The sequence below is a fragment of the Sander lucioperca genome, chromosome 9 (genome assembly GCF_008315115.2).
Source record: "Sander lucioperca isolate FBNREF2018 chromosome 9, SLUC_FBN_1.2, whole genome shotgun sequence".
Lineage (NCBI taxonomy): Eukaryota > Metazoa > Chordata > Actinopteri > Perciformes > Percidae > Sander > Sander lucioperca.
Genome location: NC_050181.1, coordinates 14,640,449 through 14,660,437, shown reverse-complemented (window position 1 = coordinate 14,660,437; position 19,989 = coordinate 14,640,449). Strand labels below are relative to the sequence as shown.

Here is a 19,989-nt window from a genome sequence, read left to right as displayed (position 1 = left end):
AGACAGGTGGAATTGATTCTTAATTTACCATGAAGCTGATCACGATTACGTGTTCATCTCCAATCCTATCTGTATTTGTGAGAAGTGGCGTTGTCCTGAAGTGAAAGATTATTATCGAGTCAATAGGCGCGTGTGTTCGTGTCGGCCGCTGTCCATTTACTAAGGTTCTGAAATGCAAACATTTTTTGACTACTTTTTTTTTTTAAAGGACATGCGCCCGTGAGCACCCACGGAGGAAGGTACAGGTAACCAAGAACCAAGAACACCCATCAGGACTGATCCATGGACACGGTCTTGCTGGTGTAACAGGTAGGCTATGATATAAAAAAAAAAAATTTTATGTTTTTTTTTAATGCAAAGTTTTGCATATTGCTAATGATATGAATTGTATTGAATTGTAGGAACCCTAAAACATGGAACCAGAAGTCACTTTCAACAGGACTAGCATTGTGACTGCCATACATCCCTGCTATGAAATAGATAACTTTAATTTCATACTGACAAAGACCCCTTCCATATGTGGAAACTTTCTTGTTATAATCTCCGTATTTTATTTCCAACAGCTCCACACTCCTACTAACTACCTTATTCTCTCTCTGGCTGTGGCTGACCTGCTTGTTGGGATCATAGTCTTTCCTTTCAGCATGGCATTCTCACTTAGCTCATGTCTGTATGATGAAGGTTTATTTTGCAAAATACGAGGCAGTTTTGATATAACACTGAGCACAACTTCTATTCTGCACCTGTGTTGTATTTCTATTGACAGATATTATGCAGTGTGTCAGCCTCTGACGTATAGAACTAAAATCAATCATTGTGTTGTTGTGATCATGATTGTGGGTTGCTGGGGGGTCTCTCTTCTAATTGGAATAAGCGTCATAATTGCTGGATTAAACAATGAAAAATGTGAGGAAAGGTGTTTGATTGATGTTCTCATTGCAAACACTATTGGACCTATTTTATCATTTTACCTCCCAGTGATCATAATGCTCTGTATCTACCTAAAGATTTTCCTTGCTGCACAGAAACAGGCACGCAGCATCCAGAACACAACCTGTCAGAGCAAAAAGTCTGGAGCAACTGTCAGTAAGAATGAGAGAAAGGCCTCCAAAACTCTGGCTATCGTTTTAGGAGTCTTTCTTTTATGTTGGACTCCTTTCTTTCTTTGTATCACTGTTTTGCCTTTCAGTAATGACTCAGTGCCAGTTCCTGTGATTGAAACACTTAACTGGCTTGCATTGTCAAACTCCATGCTCAATCCCTTTATTTATGCTTTCTTTTACAGCTGGTTCAGATCAGCTTTTAGAATGATCATTTCTGGGAAAATATTTAATGGTGATTATACTAATTCTAAACTGTCTTGAATTAAATAAATGACTGAACTAGCCTACGATAATAGTTTGCACAATGAAGATAATTGTCTTTACACTCTGTCATATAACATCACTAATCTATAGGCTTACATTCTACTTAAAATTGCATATGTATGCAAACATGATGAAAATACTTACACAATCATTGTGTTTCAAATAAATTTTCCAACAAATAATGAGAAACCAGTTTACTTCGGCAAAATAAGGTGGATTAATTTAAGCAAAAATTACATATATATCAAACACCCAAGATTAAAAATATTTAGAAGCTTTTATAAAAAGAAAAGCCACATTAAAGAAACACAATTTAGTTAGTTGTATAGTGACTATAAATTTTAGTAAGTTGAAAGTTTATTTGTAACCTGTGCCTGTTTGGTCATGTTGGATTGTGTTTTTTCCATTGTATTGCTATGATGATGACTTTATTGATGCTGGTATCAATTAAATTGTAGTAAGTTGAGGTATTGAGGTAACATAAACAAACATATCTTCAACACTAATAATTGAGTGTTTTCAGTGACACTAACGGTTTAGTAGCTTTTTGTAGTCCTGTCAACGGTAAATATTTGCTGACACTGTTAAACGTACAATATGTTGCTAAGGGAATAGGTGTGGCTGCTGCTAAAGTTTGCTCACCTTTTTTTTCTTATAACTAATGGCCCAGACATTCAGTAGGTTTTTACCTGGATCTGAATTGTCTGCAGAGTTCTCCTCCTCTCCAAAACAAACTGACTCTTTAATTTAAACCATATAGACCTTATGGAATGGACTGAACAATGACATCAAACAGCGCCATAATATCATTCAGTTCAAAAATAGATTAAAGAAATCAATACTTGACCAGTACAGAAAAGAATAGACCGAAAGATAGGAATGGAATTGTAATGTAAAGGTGTTGTTGTATATTGTTGTATTGTTGTAAGTTATTGTAAGAACTGAAAATGTGTATGCTGTATTTGCATATTTATTTGCTTTGTAATAATATGATTTTGTGAAATAGGGGTAGTATCAAATAAGCTATTTTCTTCCGCCTGCTCCTTCTCGAACTAATCCTTTTTTATTTTTTTTTGGTTTTTGTTAAATTCAGTTTGTTTGTGTTTTATTTTGTGGTTTTCATTTTTTTTGTTTTGTCTTCTTTTGCAAAATTGTTGATTGTTCAAGATAAATAATAAAAATGAAATGAATAAAGCAGTTTCACGTTTAAAAATCTATGTTTCTCTGAATCTGTTTGACTCGTCAGTGGAGGGGCTGCTGCTAAAGTTTGCTCACCTTTTTTTTCTACTAATTTAAGACCCAGAGGTTCAGGAGGTTTTTACCGGGAGCCAAATTATCTGCAGAGGTCTCCTCCTCTCCAAAATAAGCTGATGTGGTGATTTAAAACAGTAAAAACACTGACTAAATCAGTGCTGGGCGATATACCGGTTTATACCATATAGGCTACATGTATTCATTTTCCCCTATGATATAAGTCTTTCACATACCGTATTACCGCTGCCGTGGTGAGCGTTATGGCCAAAGTAGCCTACTCTGCGAGTGAATTGAGAACGGTACCCCTGTTAACTGCGTGCCTTTCTCACCAAAGTTATTGTAGTTTTGCATTTTCCATTAGTTTTTATTTTTATTTTGTTTTGACTTTTTGTTTTCAAATTCAGTTTAGTTTTAATTAGTTTTTAAAGTGGGTTTGCTAGTTTATTTTTTGAAAATGCCTAGTTTTAGTTTAGCTTTTATTAGTTTTAGTGTTTTTTTGTAATATGGGTTATTTGTCAGGGGCAAGATTCAAAAAGGTCAGAAAAAGTATTGTGTAATAATGAACTCAACAAAAACATCATACAGTTCTAGAAATATGTATTCACAACGTAAACAACAACAAGACCAATACATAAAATGTTCATATGATGAGCACAAATATGTAAACATTCTACACAAATGCTGCAGTAAGTGCAAAATGTGTAAATGACGTGTGCCAGGAAAAAACTAAATAGCCAATAGACTAAAGAAGACATACATGAACAGGTGTTTTGAACTACGGTTCGAGTAAAGTGGCGAACTTTCTGAAGTCAATCGACTCACACAGTTGTGTAGAGATCTGAGTATCAATAAACATATTATCCCGCGCTTCCTCATGCTTTTGGTGTTCCTGCGTATTTACTAACCAGTAGAGGGTGACAATTTTTCGAGACTCCCGTGGGTCACGGTACGGGAGTCAATTTCACTGTTGGTAACATGATAGGGACGGAATAGAGCATAGAAATCAACGGGAGCGGGCGGGAGCGGGACGGAGAAATGTGTGTTTTGAGTGTTAGAAGATCTCCGTTAGGAATTACGTAATGAAATCGCCTAGGCCTGCAGGTAACGCATGTATAGTGTTCGAATCAACCTCAGTGATTTGACTGTGATTAACCAAACGCACACACACAATATCAACTGGCTAGTTATCCTCCAGACAGCGACAGACAACGTCTCTTTTTCTTTCTCTCTTTTCCGCCGGGTGGCGCGCGAGCCTGCTTGCGGTGTGAAGCACGTGTCCACGACAGAGTCTGCAACAGAGTCCGCAACAGAGTCCGCAACAGAGTCCCAACAGAGTCCGCAACAGAGTCTGATAACTTTAGACAACATAGGGAATGAAACGGGAGCGGCACGGGATTCGGGAGTCTTTCTCTCAGGATTTTGCAGGACAGGATTTCTTTGGGGGGGCAGTCACGTGATCGGGATATAATTTGTATTTTTGTGGGCTCGGGACAGGATGGGAGCGACAATTGATTCCCGTGTCACCCTCTACTAACCAGCAGCTATCGCCTCTGAAAGCACGCCTGTAGTGTTCTCTGTCCTATGGTTGTCTCTGTCATGCTGCCTGGCCCTGTAGGCTGATGGCCATCCACCTAGAGCCAGGTTCTCTCTGAGATTTGCTAAAAAAAAAAGTTTGTCCATGCGCAATTGCGGCCCACAGTGGATGAAAATGGCAAGCGGCTGTACTCTGCAGACCAAAGTTTGCATCCCAGATATGTGCCCCGACATGTTTGCCGCTCTGTCACATGTTTGGCCACGAAGACGCGAGAGTGGGAGGTTGGGGCGGAGCAGCACATTGGAGGCAATTTTCCAAAGATGCCCGTCAGTTGTGGAAAAGAGTCCCGTACATCCCCACAAACTCCTCCCTTGGCTCCAGGTCTTTGTCAACATAGCAGAGGCAGATGGAGATCTGCTACGTTCCACTGATGTCCTGGGTTCCATCCATTATGAGGGAGTACTGCAGTACAGGTAGAAAGGTGGGGATAGAAAGGTGTTGAGAAAAAGATTGTGAAGGGCGATATTCACGCCAGAGTCTTCCTGTTCATTCATGTACATTTTTTTTGAAGTGGTAAATACATGTTTCGGAGTATCCTCCAGGCATATGGACTTTTAACCCTGGTGTTGTCCTCGGGTCAAGTTTGTTTCATGCGTTCCATACAACGTTCTATGCAAGTAATATTAATGATTACTTTCATTGAATTTTGGGTGTTTCATTCAATTTTATAGCATTTGAAAAATGAAAAAAGTTTAAATGGTTTTAAAACAGTATCCTGACTAAACTTTAACATACACCAGTCTGTGATTGGCACTTAATTTTAAAAGCGTTTTTACCTAAAAAATGAGGTATAATGTCATATAAAATCGGTTTATTGACCATGAATAAAGAAACCTTTGAAAGCTTTTTTGACAAAAACTTTTAAAAAATTGCCAAAAGCATGTTTGTCACAAAAAAAACGACAAAAAGGCCAGAAAAAAGCACTAAAAAAGTGAATTTTCTATTTTGACCCGGAAGGATAAGGCAAGACGACAAAAGGGTTAAACATGACAATGACTAGGAGAAATAGTTTTGTTTTTTTTAAAACTACATGTAGTAAAACATATGATTTCATAAAAACATCATGTGAAATGTTATATATACACACTGTCTGTACCTTCCTTTTCAACTAAAACAGTTAATTTTATTATGTGGTGCTAATGACATTTTTATTCAGGTATTTGGAGAAACCAACAAAAATCTGTATATTCTCAAACAGTATGGTCTTAGCCACTGTTAGTTGTTGTTTCCAGACAGAGTGTAGAAAACATTCAGATAGATAAAAATCAGTTTAAGGAGTTTTCATTTTGCCTAAAAACCTACAACCTAAAGTGCTTGTATTTGCTAAATCACCCATCAACAGTACTATTACACATCTCATAAAGAACGCATGCTGAGATGGCAGATGCATTCAGTAACTCTAAGCCATCTAACTGACCACAAAGTTAAACGAAAACATGTCAAAGAAAAACAAACGGTATATAGCCTTCCTAAAAGGATAGGTTGTCATTCAATGTGCACTGTTTGCAATGTATTTCATGAAATTGATATACATTTAATGAAATACAGTGCAAACTGTGTGTGCGCGCTGAGGGGGGGGGTTGCTGTCACAGCGTCATGGTATTCATACAATGGATACACAACCCCCCCAGTTGTGTGTTGACCTCTCATCTTCATTGTACAACAGTTCATGACGTTCAGTAAGTTCTTGTCCCTGATAAAATGTAAACAAATTTTGCCCCGTCTAATATTTATTGTGATTTTTTTTATAATGCCTGGATTTCTCCTTTTAGGACTTTGTTTCTATTTTTGAATGTGCTACCTCACCTCTTCATTGTCCTCCACCGTTTCCTGCCTTTCATTTAGTTCTGCACTTAGTTCCTGGTAAAACAAATGAAAAAGATTGATAACTCCATTGATTTTGTCCTGTTTCATTTTTATTGGATACACCCAACAGTCTACAACAATTGTTGTAATATCTTCTCTTCTTTTCTCCAAAACGTAAATGTAATAATTAATTGTAAGCAATTGTTTGTTTGTTTGTTTTGGAAACAAGATGGGTTTCAAGTGTGTTGATGGTATGGTAAAAATTATACAGCTCTGATCATATGGGTGATTTGCGGACATCTAGTGGCCATTCCCCAAAATCCAAATTCATTTATTTTTAAAATAGGAAAGCTATTTTTTTAAGCATGCTAGCAAACAGTGTGTGCTGCTGATAACTGCTAGCTAGCTAGCTAATAACCTTGTCTGTCAAAAAGAATGACAGGTTGGGTTATTCATTTAGCCGATAAGATACCGGCACTTACTGTACATGTCTGCTTGGCTTTACAAAAAGCTCTGATGTCTTGTCCACTTCTTTTTGACATGATGCAGAGGTATAATTCTCTCTTTCTCTTTCTGTCTATCGACTATCGCGCTTCTTTTTTTAAAGAATGTCATGAGTGTAGATGTCCCCTCTGTAGTTTTTATTTTATAGACAGGGGATGAGGCATTGTATGATCATATCTATACCTACTATAGCTAGCTAGCTAGCTAGCTAACTACTCTTTGTCTGGGATGAGCTGAAGTATCATAGAAGAGCAAGTAATTTTAGCCTGCATACAGTATAACACACCATTCCAGGTTGCTAGTGCCATGGACTATAACATATCAAAGTGATAACCTGTAGAACAAATAGATGTTGTACACAGCATGGATCTGCAGACCACTGACACAAAGGTGAGACACGATATGTTTATTAGTGATCGGCTGTTTTAACTCTTCTCTTGCAATTAATGTTAGCCTTAGCCACCAACTTACTTAGTTACGGTTTGCGTTCGTACAGCAAGCTTTGGTATAGTGGAGATGATCATGGAGTAGTCAGTTTCTTGTTTAATTATTGCTTTAATCTATTGCTGAATTCGGGAATAGTTGCGATGATGATGATGATGGGGATTGCATGCTTTCAAGTTTTGGACAGAATGCCTGATATAAATCTGATGGATGCATATTGTTGTGAATTGAGAGCAGTCAGCTCATGGTGTGATATAGTGTTCATCTGTGCGACACCTATTTTTGAATTTTGAATTAAATCAAAATATTAGCAAAAGGCATAGCCACACATTTGCCCACTGAACTTCAACATGTAGTCTATGGTAGGCCAGGCCTAGTTTCCTTTCGTAGCTCCTCTCTCTGAGTCTGATGTCACGTCATGTCACATTGTCAACATGGTACATGGATACATGAAGCAGAACATAGTGGGTCATATGTCTGATGCTTTTGAAAATTTAAGGCTTTCTTCTTCATAATAACGTGTCGGACATCATCACATTTTTGTATACATTTTTATTCATTTACATTAGTAAGCTACAGGGCAGCGTCTTTCAAAACATGACCTGCGCGAAAGAGAAAAAAAAAATGAATGCGTCATTGTACCCAGCACTTCTGAAAATCCACTTCCAAATGGGTCTCTGTCCCCAGCACATTTCAAACCAAACTGACGCCCATGATCGCAGGATACATCTTTTGTTATATACCACTGTTATGTGACCCAGAAATGCAAGGACAAAGCCTCTGAAGTAAACCAAGCTTCTTTATTATCATAAAACATAGAACATTATTGTCATAGAACATTTATCCCCATCAATAAAAACAAAGCATTAACCATTTACAAAAAACCCGAGTGTGTTTAGTCAGCTACAGCCATAGACAGTATATAGGAGTGGACCAAAAGATCCCGTTGCTCTGGACGGAGAAGGCCATTAGAAGCACTTTTCTGGTGAGCGCCGAGCGTTACTGCGCAGCCTCCAACTGAGAGAGACGACGTAAATGTGACGTGAGCAACGTGTCTGAAAGTTGTAAGTCTTCTGGTAGCTGTGCCAAGAGAAATCTCAATCATTCCCAATCTTGCAGAGACGGAGAGCGTAGGTATATGTAAGGAGATAACATAGGCACAGGCTAATTATTGCTAACTAAAATGCTAGTTAACATTAGTAATTACACTTAAACAGCTAATGTGAGACGAAACTGCCTGCGCGCTTCTCCTGTACTATACGGTAATTCCTCTACTATGCGACAGTAAGTCGCGTGGTTATGACACAACTGTTAGCATATTTTTACAAAAACGTCTGCTACGGAGCCATAACGTGAGGTACAAGGTAATGGAGCCTTTTATACATTGTCATCTTTCTTTAGAAATAAACAATGGACAAATACAGTCTTTAAATGCTTCAGATGTAAAGTTATTCGCTGTCAAAGTGACGTCAAAATGAATGGCAGTCAATGGAATGCTAACGGGGGGTGATCGCTTTGTAGCATTAAAATGGCGCCATAGGATGTTTGCGGTCCGAGGAGAGGCTTACCCTCTTGGTTGTGAGGAGACGCTTACCCCCTTGGCTACAGCCCAGGATGTTTGGAGTTGCTATGGCAACAAGTGACAGCTGCCATTAGCATAGCTTTAGCTCAACGGTCCGACCAGTAATCACTTACATAATTAGAATTTGGCACATCTAAACAAAATCAACAATTACCATCAACATTTGTACCCCTTAGGACCTTAGCAAATGTTAGAAAACAAGTTGTTGTTTACAGATTAGCAAAATAAGAGCAAATCCCCCGGTAATTAAGGTAGCATAACGTTAAGAATAACGGCCATTTCCGCTACAGCGTTGTCATTTACGTTAATGTAAGTCATTTTAACAATGCATAATTGTAGATTAAGCACAATAGACTGACTAACTACATTACTAAAACATGTACAGAGGTGCTTCAGTGGATTGTACACATTCGAAAGTCGACTTGACTTGCAACTGCGGGCGAAACGTAACGCGTTTGATGGATCAAAAAAAAAGTGTGACCCATCTCATTAAAAAAATACTCAAATGCTTTAATTGCGGTTAAAAAAAATAACCGCCTGAGATACCTGAGATAACTTCTGTTGTGATTTGCATTCGAAATGAAATAAAATTGAACTAAAAATCAAACATATTACATTGTATTGAGGCATACCAAAAAAACTAAAAAGTTCACACACACACACACACACACACACACACACACACACACACACACACACACACACACAGAATACAGTTTACCATTCCTGATTGGACAACACTTATGTTTTTTTAATGCAAAGTTTTGCATATTGCTAATAATATGAATTGTATTGGATTGTAGGAACCCTAAAACATGGAACCAGAAGTCACTTTCAACAGGACTAGCATTGTGACTGCCATACATCCCTGCTATGAAATAGATAACTTTTACTTCATACTGACAAAGACCCCTTCCATTATATGTGTATTATTATATTTTTTCCTAATGTTGTTGTCTGTTATCACAATATGTGGAAACGTTCTTGTTATAATCTCCGTATTTTATTTCCAACAGCTCCACACTCCTACTAACTACCTTATTCTCTCTCTGGCTGTGGCTGACCTGCTTGTTGGGATCATAGTCTTTCCTTTCAGCATGGCATTCTCACTTAGCTCATGTCTGTATGATGAAGGTTTATTTTGCAAAGTACGAGGTAGTTTTGATATAACACTGAGCACAGCTTCTATTCTGCACTTATGTTGTATTTCTATTGACAGATATTATGCAGTGTGTCAGCCTCTGACCTATAGAACTAAAATAAACCATTGTGTTGTTGTGATCATGATTCTGGTTAGCTGGGGGGTCTCTCTTCTAATTGGAATAAGCATCATAATTGCTGGATTAAACAATGAAAAATGTGAGGAAAGGTGTTTGATTGATGTTCTCATGGCAAACACTATTGGACCTATTTTATCATTTTACCTCCCAGTGATCATAATGCTCTGTATCTACCTAAAGATTTACCTTGCTGCACAGAAACAGGCACGCAGCATCCAGAACACAACCTGTCAGAGCAAAAAGTCTGGAGCAACTGTCAGTAAGAATGAGAGAAAGGCTACCAAAACTCTGGCTATCGTTTTAGGAGTCTTTCTTTTATGTTGGACTCCTTTCTTTCTTTGTATCACTGTTTTGCCTTTCAGTAATGACTCAGTGCCAGTTCCTGTGATTGAAACACTTAACTGGCTTACACTGTCAAACTCCATGCTCAATCCCTTTATTTATGCTTTCTTTTACAGCTGGTTCAGATCAGCTTTTAGAATGATCATTTCTGGGAAAATATTTAATGGTGATTATACTAATTCTAAACTGTCTTAACTTGAGTAAATGACTGAACTAGCCTACGATAATAGTTAGCACAATGAAGATAATTGTCTTTACACTCTGTCATATAACATCACTAATCTATAGGCCTACATTCTACTTAAAATTGCATATGTATGTAAACATGATGAAAATACTTACACAATCATTGTGTTTCAAATAAATCTTCCAACAAATAATGAGAAACCAGTTTACTTCAGCAAAATAAGGTGGATTCATTTAAGCAAAAATTACATATAAATCTCTGCTTTGAAATAGATAACTTTAATTTCATACTGACAAAGACCCCTTCCATTATATGTGTATTATTATATTTTTTCCTAATGTTGTTGTCTGTTATCACAATATGTGGAAACGTTCTTGTTATAATCTCTGTATTTTATTTACAACAGCTCCACACTCCTACTAACTACCTTATTCTCTCTCTTGCTGTGGCTGACCTGCTTGTTGGGATCATAGTCTTTCCTTTCAGCATGGCATTCTCACTTAGCTCATGTCTGTATGATGAAGGTTTATTTTGCAAAGTACGAGGCAGTTTTGATATAACACTGAGCACAATTTCTATTCTGCACCTGTGTTGTATTTCCATTGACAGATATTATGCAGTGTGTCAGCCTCTGACCTATAGAACTAAAATCAATCATTGTGTTGTTGTGATCATGATTGTGGGTTGCTGGGGGGTCTCTCTTCTAATTGGAATAAGCATCATAATTGCTGGATTAAACAATGAAAAATGTGAGGAAATGTGTTTGATTGATGTTCTCATTGCAAACACTATTGGACCTATTTTATCATTTTACCTCCCAGTGATCATAATGCTCTGTATCTACCTAAAGATTTTCCTTGCTGCACAGAAACAGGCACGCAGCTTCCAGAACACAACCTGTCAGAGCAAAAAGTCTGGAGCAACTGTCAGTAAGAATGAGAGAAAGGCTACCAAAACTCTGGCTATCGTTTTAGGAGTCTTTCTTTTATGTTGGACTCCTTACTTTCTTTGTACCACTGTTTTTCCTTTCAGTAATGACTCAGTGCCAGTTCCTGTGATTGAAATACTTAACTGGCATACATTGTCAAACTCCATGCTCAATCCCTTCATTTATGCTTTCTTTTACAGCTGGTTCAGATCAGCTTTTAGAATGATCATTTCTGGGAAAATATTTAATGGTGATTATACTAATTCTAAACTGTCTTGAATTAAATAAATGACTGAACTAGCCTACGATAATAGTTTGCACAATGAAGATAATTGTCTTTACACTCTGTCATATAACATCACTAATCTATAGGCTTACATTCTACTTAAATTGCATATGTATGCAAACATGATGAAAATACTTACACAATCATTGTGTTTCAAATAAATTTTCCAACAAATAATGAGAAACCAGTTTACTTCGGCAAAATAAGGTGGATTAATTTAAGCAAAAATTACATATATATCAAACACCCAAGATTAAAAATATTTAGAAGCTTTTATAAAAAGAAAAGCCACATTAAAGAAACACAGTTTAGTTAGTTGTATAGTGACTATACATTTTAGTAAGTTGAAAGTTTATTTGTAACCTGTGCCTGTTTGATCATGTTGGATTGTGATTTTTCCGTTGTGTTGCTATGATGATGACTTTATTGATGCTGTTATCAGTTAAATTGTAGTAAGTTGAGGTATTGCGGTAACATATACAAACATATCTTCAACACCAATAATTGAGTGTTTTCAGTGACACTAACGGTTTAGTAGCTTTTTGTAGTCCTGTCAACGGTAAATATTTGCTGACACTGTTAAACGTACAATATGTCGCTAAGGGAATAGGTTTGGCTGCTGCTAAAGTTTGCTCACCTTTTTCTCTTATAACTAATGGCCCAGACATTCAGTAGGTTTTTACCTGGATCTGAATTATCTGCAGAGTTCTCCTCCTCTCCAAAACAAACTGACTCTGTAATTTAAACCACTTACAACACCAAATTATAAAATATAGAATGAAATAATCTGAGTTAAAATATAAGAAATATAAAAACTAATTAACTAACATAATGAGGGCATGTAAGAAGGATTATTATAATAACTTACTAGAGAATAACAAATATGAAAGCAATATGGAAAACAATAAACACTATTATTACAAAAGGACTTAATAAATTGAATTATCCGGAAAACTTCAAGGACAGTGACATGACGTTGACAAATATGAATGAGGTGGTTGACAGATTCAACAATTTCTTTGTTAATGTGGGCCCTAAACTGGCCAAAGATATAAAGTACACAGGGATGAAATACTATGTGATGGACCATGTGGATAAAAACCCATACTCATTTGTTTTCGGAACTGTAGAAAACAAAGATAATTTCTTTGTTTTCTACAGTTCCGAAAACAAAACAAGAGATTGTAAGTAAAAGTATGAATACAACTTCAAAAGATTGTGATGCCACTGATATGTCTCTTGTAAAAAAAGTAATAAATGGGATTGCAGACCCACTAACATATATATAATGTATCATTTAAAACAGAGTATTTCCTGACAAGATTAAAGTAGCTAAAGTCATCCCATTGTATAAATCTGGTGACTCACATATTTTCAATAACTATAGACCGATATCCTTGCTTTCTCAGTTCTCAAAAATACTTAAAAAACTATTTTTCAAAAGGCTAGATAATATCATTGATAAAAACTATTTACTCATGGACAGTCAGTATGGATTTAGATCCGGTAGATCAACGTCTATGGCACTAATTGAGTTAGTAGAAAGATTAACAAATTGTATTGAAAATAAAAACTATGCACTGGGGATTTTCATTGATCATGAAATCCTGTTAAAAAAATGGAAAGGTATGGCATCAGAGGTGTGGCCTATAATTGGATAAAAAACTATATTGAAAACAGGACTCCGTTTGTTCAAATGGGTAATCACCGGTCAGTAAGCCTTAGTATTTCCTGTGGGGTTCCACAGGGGTCAGTTTTAGGCCCGAAACTGTTTATCCTTTACTCTTCCTTTATTCTTTAAACAAGAGCAATTAGGATAATAAATCACACCGGGTATTATGAGCACAGTAATCATCTGTTTTTTAATTCACATTTGCTGACATTTATGGACATTGTTACATTTAAAACTGCACAATTTATGTTTAAAGTTAACGAAAATAATTTACCATGTAACATACACGCAATGTTTAATGAGGGAGACATTTTTGACTTTTTTTTTGCAACATTGTTGATTGTTCGAGATAAATAATAAAAATGAAGATGAAATGAATAAAGCAGTTTCACGTTTAAAAATCTATGTTTCTCTGAAGCTGTTTGACTCGTCAGTGGAGGGGCTGCTGCTAAAGTTTGCTCACCTTTTTTCTCTACTAACTTAAGACTCAGAGGTTCAGGAGGTTTTTACCGGGAGCCAAGTTATCTGCAGAGGTCTCCTCCTCTCCAAAATAAGCTGATGTGGTGATTTAAAACAATAAAAACACTGACTAAAGCAGTGCTGGGCGATATACCGGTTTATAGTCTATAGGCTACCTGTATTAATTTCCCCATATGATATGAATGTTTCACATACCGTATTACGCGTACGAGAGCGTTACGGCCAAAGTAGCCTACTCTGCGAATGAATTGAGGTGAATAAGTGTACCCCTTTCTAATAACCTTTCTCACCAAGGTTATTATAGTTTTTATTTTTATTTCGTTTTGACTTTTTGTTTTCAAATTCAGTTTAGTTTTAATTAGTTTTTAAAGTGGGTTTGCTAGTTTATTTATTGAAAATGCTTAGTTTTAGTTTAGCTTTTATTAGTTTTAGTGTTTTTTTGTAATATGGGTTATTTGTCAGGGGCAAGATTCAAATAGGTCAGAAAAAGTATTGTAATGAACTCAACAAAAACATCATACAGTTCTAGAAATATGTATTCACAACGTAAACAACAATAAGACCAATACATAAAATGTTCATATGATGAGCACAAATATGTAAACATTCTACACAAATGCTGCAGTAAGTGCAAAATGTGCAAGTGACGTGTGCCAGGAAAAAACTAAATAGCCAATAGACTAAAGAAGACATACATGAACAGGTGTTTTGAACTACGGTTTGAGTAAAGTGGCTTTTACTTGTTGAAGTCAATCGACTCACACAGTTGTGTAGAGATCCGAGTATCAATAAACATATTAACCCGCGCTTCCTCATGCTTTTGGTGTTCCTGCGTAGTTCCTTCTACTAACCAGTAGAGGGTGACAATTTTTCGGGACTCGGTACGGGAGTCAATTTCACTGTTGTTAACGTGATAGGGACGGAATAGAGCATAGAAATTAATGGGAGCGGGCGGGAGCGGGACGGAGAAATGTGTGTTTTGAGTGTGAGAAGATCTCCGTTAGGAATTACGTAATGAAATCGCCTAGGCCTGCAGGTAATGCATGTATAGTGTAGCCTAAATCAACCGCAGTGATTTGACTGCGATTAACCAAACGCACACACGCAATATCAACTGGCTAGTTATCCTCCAGACAGCGACGGACAACGTCTCTTTTTCTTTCTCTCTTTTCCGCCGGGTGGCGCGCGAGCCTGCTTGCGGTGTGAAGCGCGTGTCCACGACAGAGTCCGCAACAGAGACCCAACAGAGTCCCAACAGAGTCTGATAACTTTAGACAACATAGGGAATGAAACAGGAGCGGGACGGGATTCGGGAGTTTTTTTGGGGGGGCCAGTCACGTGATCGGAATATAATGGGAGTATTTTCGTGGGCTCGGGATGGGATGGGAGCAACAATTGATTCCTGTGTCACCCTCTACTGACCAGCAGTGTGCCGACATGTTTGCCGCGCCGTCATATGTTTGGCCATGAAGACCCGAGAGTGGGAGTTTAGGGCGGAGCAGCACATTATGGAAGAGGCCCCGTACATCCCCACAAACTCCTCCCTTGGCTCCAGGTCTTTGTCAACATAACAGAGGCAGATGGAGATCTGCTCCGTTCAACTGATGTCCTGGGTTCCATCCATTATGAGGGAGTACTGCAGTACAGAAAGGTGGGGATAGAAAGGTGTTGAGAATGACCAACACCTAATCTAAAATTTAGGGTACTTAATTTACTAGAAAACACAACAAAATATTAATTTCGCAGATTGTGGAGGGCGATATTCACGCCAGAGTCATCATGTTCATTGATGTACATTTTTTTGAAGGGTAAATACATGTTTCGGAGTATCCTCCAGGCATATGGACTTTTTTTTATATATAACTTTATTTTAGGTGTTTTTAATATACAGAAATGAGCATACATACATATACAAACAAACTCGGGACATCCCACATTGGTGCCCTCCGCTTCTCCCTCCCCATACACCCTCCCATGGGACCAAGAGTACAACATTTTTTTTTAAAAAAGATCCAATTCTACAGCGGCGTATCAATGGGCTAGTCAGACAGTTGACTAAAGAGAGTTGACTCCATTGATTTTGTCCTGTTTCATTTTTATTGGATACACCCAACAGTCTACAACAATTCTTGTAATATCTTCTCTTCTTTTCTCCAAAACGTAAATGTAATAATTAATTGTAAGTAATTGTTTGTTTGTTTTGGAAACAAGATGGGTTTCAAGTGTGTTGATGGTATGGTAAAAATTATACAGCTCTGATCATATGGGTGATTTGCGGACATCTAGTGGCCATTCCCCAAAATCCAAATTCATTTATTTTTAAAATAGGAAAGCTATTTTTTTAAGCATGCTAGCAAACAGTGTGTGCTGCTGGTAACTGCTAGCTAGCTAGCTAATAACCTTGCCTGTCAAAAAGAATGACAGGTTGGGTTATTCATTTAGCCGATGAGATACCGGCACTTACTGTACATGTCTGCTTGGCTTTACAAAAAGCTCTGATGTCTTGTCCACTTCTTTTTGACATGATGCAGAGGTATAATTCTCTCTTTCTCTTTCTGTCTATCGACTATCACGCTTCTTTTTTTAAAGAATGTCGTGAGGGTAGATGTCCCCTCTGTAGTTTTTTTTTTTTATTTTTCAAATGAGCTGACAACTTGGCATGGACAGGGAATGAGGCATCGTATGATCATATCTATACCTACTATAGCTAGCTAGCTAGCTAGCTAACTACTCTTTGTCTGGGATGAGCTGAAGTATCATAGAAGAGCAAGTAATTTTAGCCTGCATACAGTATAACACACCATTCCAGGTTGCTAGTGCCATGGACTATAACATATCAAAGTGATAACCTGTAGAACAAATGGATGTTGTACACAGCATGGATCTGCAGACCACTGACACAAAGGTAAGACATGATATGTTTATTAGTGATCGGCTCTTTTAACTCTTCTCTTGCAATTAATGTTAACCTTAGCCTAAGGTGACCAGATTTCTGAGACAAAATCCAGGGACATTTTCAGCTCAGAAGTGTACCTCCAAAACAGGTAATGTTTTTTATCTTTGTAAAACTTAAAACGGGGACAATGCCCCTCACTAGACCTATAGCTGCAATAAATGCATCAATCTGGTACACTTTGAAAAGAAATTCAGAGGTTAGACTTGATTATTCTTATCTATGGATGGAAATATTTGTGCTGTAGCCTGAACTATTTTGCACTTCAGATTTGTAACCATGCACACACAGGTGGAATAGTTTTTTTTTTTTCATATTTTTGCATTAATGTCACTAGGAAGCATACCAGTAGAAATATATATTCATATTTGTAAGTGGGATGTACAGTCATGTGAAAAAATTAGGACACCCTATGAAAACAGACATATGGATATTTAATATCAATTTTAACAATACTGAGAGATTCAAGTAATATAACTAAACAAGTAAAACTGAAGAAAATACTTTTTAAAACTTTCTGTAAAATGTAATAAAATAAACATGCTATTTCTGGTGAGGAATAAATTAGGACACCCCCACATTTTGTCCCACTTAAAATGGCTGAAATCACACACAGGTGTATCACATCAGGTGCACATGATTAGAACATTGTTACTCAGCATTTTAAAGGAGGCTTGCCCTATTTAAACCTCAGACATTCAGTTTGGTGTGCGCCTGACTGTTGAGGTGAGAGTGAACACCATGGTGAGATCGAAAGACCTGTCTGAGGCCTTCAGAAAGAAGATTGTTGCAGCTTATGAGTTTGGTAAGGGATTTAAAAAGATCTCAAAAGAGTTTGAAATCAGCCATTCCACTGTCCGGAAAATAGTGTACAAGTGGAGGACATTCAAAACAACAGCCAACATGCCCAGGTCTGGCCGTCCAAGCAAGTTCACCCAGAGAGCAGACCGAAAGATGCTAAAAGAAGTCTCCAAAACCCCTAAAATGTCATCACGGGACCTACAGCAGGCTCTGGCGACTGTTGATGTGAAAGTGCATTCCTCTACAATCAGAAAGAGACTGCACAAGTTTAATCTTCACGGGAGGTGTGCAAGGAGGAAACCTTTACTCTCCAAGAGAAACACTAAGGCCAGACTGAAGTTTGCCAGAGAGAACATAGACAAAGAACAGGACTTCTGGAATAATGTTCTTTGGACAGATGAGTCTAAAATTGAATTATTTGGACACCAGAACAGAGGACATGTTTGGCACACACCGAATACAGCGTTCCAGGAAAAGAACCTCATACTAACTGTGAAGCATGGAGGTGGAAGTGTCATGGTTTGAGGATGCTTTGCTGCAGCAGGACCTGGCCAGCTCACCATCATGAATTCTACAGTGTATCAGAGGGTGCTTGAGCAACACGTGAGACCATCTGTAAGAAAATTAAAGCTGAAGCAGAACTGGACCCTGCAACATGACAATGACCCTAAACATACCTGTAAATCCACCAAGGACTGGCTGAAAACTAAGAAATGGAGAGTCCTGGAATGGCCCAGTCAAAGTACAGATCTTAATCCATTTGAGATGCTGTGGGGTGACTTGAAACGGGCTGTACGTGCAAGAAACTCCTCAAACATCACACAGGTTAAAACATTCTGCATTGAGGAGTGGGGCAAACGTTCCTCAGACCGATGGCAGAGACTGGTAGAGGGTTACAAGACACGTCTCACTGAAGTTATTTCAGCCAAAGGGGGTAACACTAGGTATTAGGGTAGGGTGTCCTAACTTTTTTCTCAGTTAGAATATGCATTTATGTTGATGTCTTTTGTTTAATGAGAAAAACAATGTTATTTTTTGCTGTTTAACTGCAATTAGATCACTTTCTTTTCCAGAGATAAATAAAACAATATTAGACATCAATATGTGAACATTTCTTAATGAATAACTGAATACTTAATGGGGTGTCTTAATTTTTTCACATGACTGTATATAAGTAAGTGGGATTGTCTGGAATCTGGCACTATAAATTATGGTGGGATACACTGGCTAAGCAATTTACAAAAATGTCTGTGCTGACATAAATAGTTTGAGAATACATTATAATTTGTGCCCAAAGTTGGAGACCATGTAGAAATTTTGTTGCAATTTCAAAACCGGATTACCCGGGAACCGCTTGTTGTACCAATGCATGTGTTGAGTAAAGAGTTTGTGAGATATTTCACAGAGAGTAATGGGTGTGCAGAGATTTATGCAGAATGCAAATATGATAACATTTCATGTAAGTTCAATGTTAATTTTCTCGCAAACCATTTGTCACAGTAAGGGGGTTAACACTTTTGCATGCACTATATCCGTGTCAGATTCTCATTAGGGGCTGAGCCCCCCTAAAGGTCTGATCCTAGAATCGCCCCTGCTGCTACTTCATACTTGTACTCTACTACACCTCAGAGGGAAATGTTGTAATGTTTACTGCACTACATTTATCTGACAGCTTTTGCTTTATTGCTTCAGGCTGGGCTTGTTTCTGCAACAGCTCATTGAGTATCAGATACAATTAAAACTGTTGAGAAAATATTTTCCTTTGACATTGGTCCAGTATTAAACGAGATTGCTGCAGTCGGCAACGGCGAAACAAGCTACAATGTAAGTTAATAGGACGTCAATTGTCCAGCTTGTATTTACGTTCATAAAAGTGCTCGTTTTGCCACTGACAGGCTCAGATTAATATTCTAAGTGTCTGACAACATTATGGAAAGGATTTCTAAGTAGGTCGGCCTTTCTGTTAAAGAATAAGGTACTTTTTTTAAACATAAAAAGTCCGCAAAATTGCGTTCCCTAAACCCACCAGACTATGTATTACTATGTAAATAAACAGTAATTTTAGCATCGTAAAATATGGGCATTCTACATCTCTGAGCAGCGCTTGCTCTGGCTGTCTTGAGCCTGCGTGTGTAGGGTGCACGACTATACATTTGGTCAATGTTTTCTTTCTTTCATTCCAATTTCGGGTCCGTCAGTCACAGTGAAAACCGGGGACATTTCCGGGGACAGCTCCAGCCCGGGACAGGTCACCAAAACCGGGGACGTCTGGTCACCCTAGATTAGATGGCTGTGTGAACACAAAAGGCATATAGGCATACACTGGCAAATTGAATGGGCATCATGAGCAAAACTGTCTGAATGCTAGTGCAGACCTTTTGTTATTATAACACAGCCATTTAACCACCACAAAAGGGAAAAGAATCTGCCCGCAAATCATGCACTAAAAGACTGAGAAGCGTATGTGTGGCTGTGAGGAAAAAGGAAAAAGTGTAACATCTAAATATAA

The 19,989-nt window shown here is 37.7% G+C and overlaps 3 protein-coding genes across 3 annotated transcripts; all 3 read left to right on the top strand.

The window, feature by feature from the left end:
* Positions 1 to 413: 413 nt before the first annotated feature.
* On the top strand, positions 414 to 1,364 carry LOC118495772 (trace amine-associated receptor 1-like). Its single transcript, XM_036004822.1, has one exon. It carries the CDS (start codon positions 414 to 416, stop codon positions 1,362 to 1,364), a length of 951 nt encoding a protein of 316 aa, XP_035860715.1.
* An 8,002-nt stretch (positions 1,365 to 9,366) lies between these two features.
* LOC116049965 (trace amine-associated receptor 1-like) lies at positions 9,367 to 10,368 on the top strand. Its single transcript, XM_031300019.1, has one exon. The coding sequence runs from the start codon at positions 9,367 to 9,369 to the stop codon at positions 10,366 to 10,368; it is 1,002 nt and encodes a 333-aa protein (XP_031155879.1).
* A 324-nt stretch (positions 10,369 to 10,692) lies between these two features.
* Positions 10,693 to 11,567, top strand: LOC116049964 (trace amine-associated receptor 1-like). The gene is made up of 2 exons (XM_031300018.1): positions 10,693 to 10,893; positions 10,966 to 11,567. The coding sequence occupies exons 1-2, from the start codon at positions 10,698 to 10,700 to the stop codon at positions 11,565 to 11,567; spliced, it is 798 nt and encodes a 265-aa protein (XP_031155878.1). The 5' UTR covers positions 10,693 to 10,697.
* The last annotated feature ends 8,422 nt before the right edge of the window (positions 11,568 to 19,989 follow it).